This window comes from Pygoscelis adeliae, unplaced genomic scaffold (genome assembly GCF_000699105.1).
Source record: "Pygoscelis adeliae isolate BGI_AS28 unplaced genomic scaffold, ASM69910v1 Scaffold10, whole genome shotgun sequence".
NCBI lineage: Eukaryota > Metazoa > Chordata > Aves > Sphenisciformes > Spheniscidae > Pygoscelis > Pygoscelis adeliae.
Window position 1 is genome coordinate 5,567,680 of NW_008824053.1, and position 4,636 is coordinate 5,572,315.

A 4,636-nucleotide genomic window follows, 5' to 3' on the forward strand; every position below is an offset into this window, starting at 1 on the left:
CTTTTAGCCAGCTCCTGCCAAGCAGAGAGCACACTTCTACCAAATAATAAAAATGGGTTATAAGTTATTAGAGGTTGGACAAAGAGAGAACAGATATTCACAGAAGTGGAGGAGCATAAGGAAGCAACAAGGCAAAAATGTAGTAGTTAATTTACTAAACATGCTAGACTGAGTTAATGCCCAAACCCTTTCAGATGCCAGTCCAGCCCCAGAGTGGGCTGCTGCTGCCCCCTCCGTCACCTACGTGTCTTGGCAACGGAGGACTGGGATAAACTCTTCATGTAATGCCAGGATGGTGACTTCTCCAGACACAGGGATTCCTGAGATATTGCTATATCCTACAAGCATATAGGACTGTAGTATCACTACTTGCTTCTTCCTAGCCATCAACTACAATTCCTCCTCTGTTGCCACAGCCTACATTAGCTGTCAACTCCATCATGACAGCAAGTAAACTGCACCATCTCTGCATTCTGTCTGGGAAATGCATTACCATGCTTGCACATTTGAGGGACTCACCCACCCAACAAGGCCAAATAAAGTGTGAAAGCTTGATCAATTCCCCATCTCCAGAAATACCCAAAGTTCTGCAAAATCCTTGATATAAACAATCCACAGGATGACATGCACTGCCTCCAGCTTTCAGGATTTGCAGCCATTTATTTGCTAGTAGAATTCTTCAGTTGCTCTTGCATCGTTCTCCATAATCCCGCCATTTATTGGGGTGGAAAGGGAAGAGGGCAAGAGTCATTTTCTAGTAAGTGATTACAGAATGAACTTCAGGTCACACTCTTGAAGACGGAAAGTCTACATACCAAGGAAGTTTGTTAACATGATGTAAATCTACTGGTTAAAAAAAAATAAATATCAACCACTAGAACTACAATAAGTTGCCATGAAAACAAAATACATGGATCTGTAAGAGCATGGAACAACAACTTTAAGAAGAATCATCTGCCTTATTTTACTAACACTACCACCTTGAAACAGGTAAACCGCAAGTCAATTTTTATTAGTTATTTCATTTTATCTCCAAGAAGAAAGGGCCACAGTTCTGTAAAACTTGCTAGGAAGGTTCTTATTTTGAAAGATAAGAAGCTAGCACTTGAATACATAACATTACTTGCGTGTTTGGGGTTCTTGTCTTCAAAACATGGAGCCAAACCCAGGTTCCCACAAAAAGCCATCAGGTATCACCTCACATTTCAAGAGAAATTTGATCTTTAAGCTAACACAATGTGCAATACATGAAACATGCATGATTTACTACCAACAGCATTATTTTCGGCAGTTTCGCCACATGACAGCTGTATGTGCCAGGCTGGGAAGAGAATCATTGCCTTCTTGCTTCTCCCAGTACGATTCCAGGCTGCATTCGATATTTACCCAACTCACAAAATTAAAGTGGGAGCCTTGGAAAAGGTTCTGTAATAATGATTAAGATGGAAGCTTAGTTCTAATCAACACAGGAGCTTCTCTCCTAGCCCAGAACATGAGAACTGCTTTGATAATGGAGCATAGTGTTCATTTCCCACTGCTGTTCATTATCTTCACACTTTCCTGTGGAAGATATACCTGCTAGCACATAGGTACAGACAGCTGGAAGCAGACTTCTGAGCTTTGCATTAAATGCAACATCTCATATTGAAAATAAAGAACAGTTCATAGAATTGTAATGCAAAAAAAATTTAATTTTTCAAAAAAATGTTCATGATACGGAAGGTCACAATACAAAGTTCTTAAACACAATACAACACTGAAACAAGTTGAAAAGTCTTTTTTTGATTGGAAGTGATTGTTTAATACAAAGACTAGATGCCAACAATACTTATTGTACAAAGTTTATGACAGTGGATTCATATATTGATTCCCTGAAAATCCCCTCATTTTGAAGAAATATTGAATATTAAGGTCATGGCTGAAGTGAATTCGAGAGATTCAAAGTTATATTTGTCTCCACCCTCAACTCTAAGCACTAGGATTGGGTTTCACGGTACAAAATGGGTAATAAAGGCACACTGTGGTTTGAAAGCAAGGCTAGAGATTCTAGCTTTTAAACTTTCTGGCTTTTGTCTGGGTGTTTTATAAACACTCAAACATGCAGTGAAAAAAAAATCCAACCCTCTTGAGGGGGTGCAGAGTGAAAAAATATTAACGTCTGCAAACAAGTGTAACCCATTCAACCTATAAAACAGTATTTATATTCTTATGCATTTCTTAGTGTTTCCTCAAATCCTTTGAGGTTACACATTTTACAAATTAAGTACCTTTCTCCAAGTTATTTCTGTTATTTCCCTCTGACAGAACTAGCAGAAAATGCACATTTAAGATCATTGTTCACCTCCATCAGTTTTGTTGATTATGGAAGTGGACAGGTGCACTGCTAAAAGTTGAAGTTATTGGCCAAGCCAGTTATTTGCTTATTTAACTTTTTCAATACAGCTTTCCAATTTAGGAAAAAAGCTTTAAAGAAAATGCTTGCTTAATCTTTTAAAAATTACTAGACCGCAAGTCTCGCGTGTCAAATTCTGGCATGAAGCGTTCTTCAATGTTAAGTTGTAAAGTCCTGACAGACCTATTGCAATTATTAACAAAAGTCTTGCCACAGGGGTGCAAATCAATGTACTCTGGTTTAATCACATCTACCACAACTAGCTCTGTTTGCGAACCATGTCAATTCCTATGGAACTATTATACAACTCAAAAGTAGTTGAAAGTAGAGTTTGGAAGAGCTATATACAGACACCATGAAAGACTGTTCCAGCAGCACTGGTCTGCACATAAACACAACTAATCAGTTTACACTAAACATTTCCAGAACTACATAAAAAGTAATAGTTTTACCACATTTTGGTTCCCTGAGAAGAAAAGTGCTCTAACTACAAAGGTCTTTGGAATGCCGTCAGTACAGTGAATAAACACGCACCTCTTGCACTGCTACTGCAGAGCCATCTCCTACTTCCATGTTGATCAGACTTGGTTTTGGCATTTTCATTCAAAATAAACCTTACTCTCCACAAAAGTGGCACTGGAATGGGAGCAAGAGATAACTAAAAGTAGTCTAGTACTAAAACTGGTTTATCTGTGATGATTTGTTACTACAAACTGGAATACATAGTTAGCACACTTGATGAACACAAAGGCATGAAGAGCACAGTTTACCTCACCTATTTCACCCATAATTTAGATTGGTTTTGAAAACTTTAATATAATACAAAAAGTTTTCAAATACGTTTTTGGAAAGCATGCTCTTTTTTTTCCCAGGGGCATAACTTATGTTTTTAGTGAACATGATAAACATCATGAGAGTTAAGACTTCAAATACAATAAAACAGCGCACAGCAGAAGAATGAAGTCAGGAACCATTTTATTTCCATCCAGTTTTGCAAGTACTAAGGATGGCATAAGAGCTCATTCCACCACTATAATTTATGAAATTATTACATCCCTAGAAGAGGCAAAGCTTATAATGCTTCCTGTTTTTCCCTCCCAAGTGCTTATAAGCTGTGTGATTATTTGGTTTGTTTTAACTGTGTCTTTCTGTCCCTATAATACAAACCTCCTTCATCCTCTCCCCAGCCACCAAAACACAGTAACTGGGTGTGGAGAAGCAGCACTGAGGCAGTCAGTAATGAGAAGTTATGAAAATGTTAAGCAGCAACATACACTACACTAACACCTGGGATGCTCACAACATACAGACAACAACTTTGCAACTATATTGTGTTCTGTTTGCCATCATTATCTATGAAGATCAGTACTGTAAGATTTGTTGTCTAGTACATGCGCACAACAGTTACTCCAGATACTGCCGATTCCTCCCAGTTTCTAGGCAACAATTCATTTTGTATTTACTATTTCTAAGACAAAATACTGAAACTGGTTTCAGGTATTATTGTCCAACTGGTTTTAATAGCAAGATTCAAATGGCATCTTCCACAATTATAGAATTAATGCTCAGTACTTGTCAAAAGCTTTAAAAATTAAGGTATGTTGAAAAATTACTTTCAGTATACCCCATGCAATTGAACTGCTCAAATAGCTTAAACTCTGAATTTAACATATTCTAAGTTAGTAGAGAGTTCATTATATTTAGAAACTAATTCCAGACAGTTCTTAGACCTCATACGGCAGGAGATGGAACTGTTTAAGATTATCACTATCAACAGAAAAAATTCCCATAGGAAAAAAAGTATATACACTCTCACTATAGATAGGCAATCGACTTCCATTTCAATATTATCATAAACATTTAACTGAATTATTTCAACCAGTAGAACCCAACCAGCAATTCATATTTCAGATTTTTTCAAACATATGATTACCTGTTAAAGGCTACATTTTTTGTTCGAATCTAAATGAATTTTTCTTTTCCAATACAATCAACTGAGTTCAATGCATTTAAGACTGATTTGTAAACAGTTCTCTCTCCTTTACTTCTCTCCACCTATAGAGATCTTTAGAGAGATATTAAGCAAAAGGATTATAGAATGCAACGATGCAGAGTTTCATTTTAAACTTAGCACTTATCTGAGCATGTCTGCAAACGCTCTCTTACGCGAGGCGGAAGTGTTTTTAATAACCTTTCTTCTACAATTAGACTATTCCGCTTTAAGAACTGACATTCTTCCAGTTC

At 37.0% G+C, this 4,636-nt stretch overlaps 1 protein-coding gene across 1 annotated transcript in view; it reads right to left on the reverse strand.

The window, feature by feature from the left end:
• Positions 1 to 3,350: 3,350 nt before the first annotated feature.
• Positions 3,351 to 4,636, reverse strand: part of LRRC8B (leucine rich repeat containing 8 family, member B) — a 5,580-nt gene continuing 4,294 nt past the window's right edge. Inside the window, 1 exon segment of the mRNA XM_009333791.1 lies at positions 3,351 to 4,636. This exon segment is cut by the window's right edge and continues 12 nt beyond it. Within this exon segment, the coding sequence (XP_009332066.1) occupies positions 4,520 to 4,636 (117 nt within the window). The 3' untranslated portion in view covers positions 3,351 to 4,519.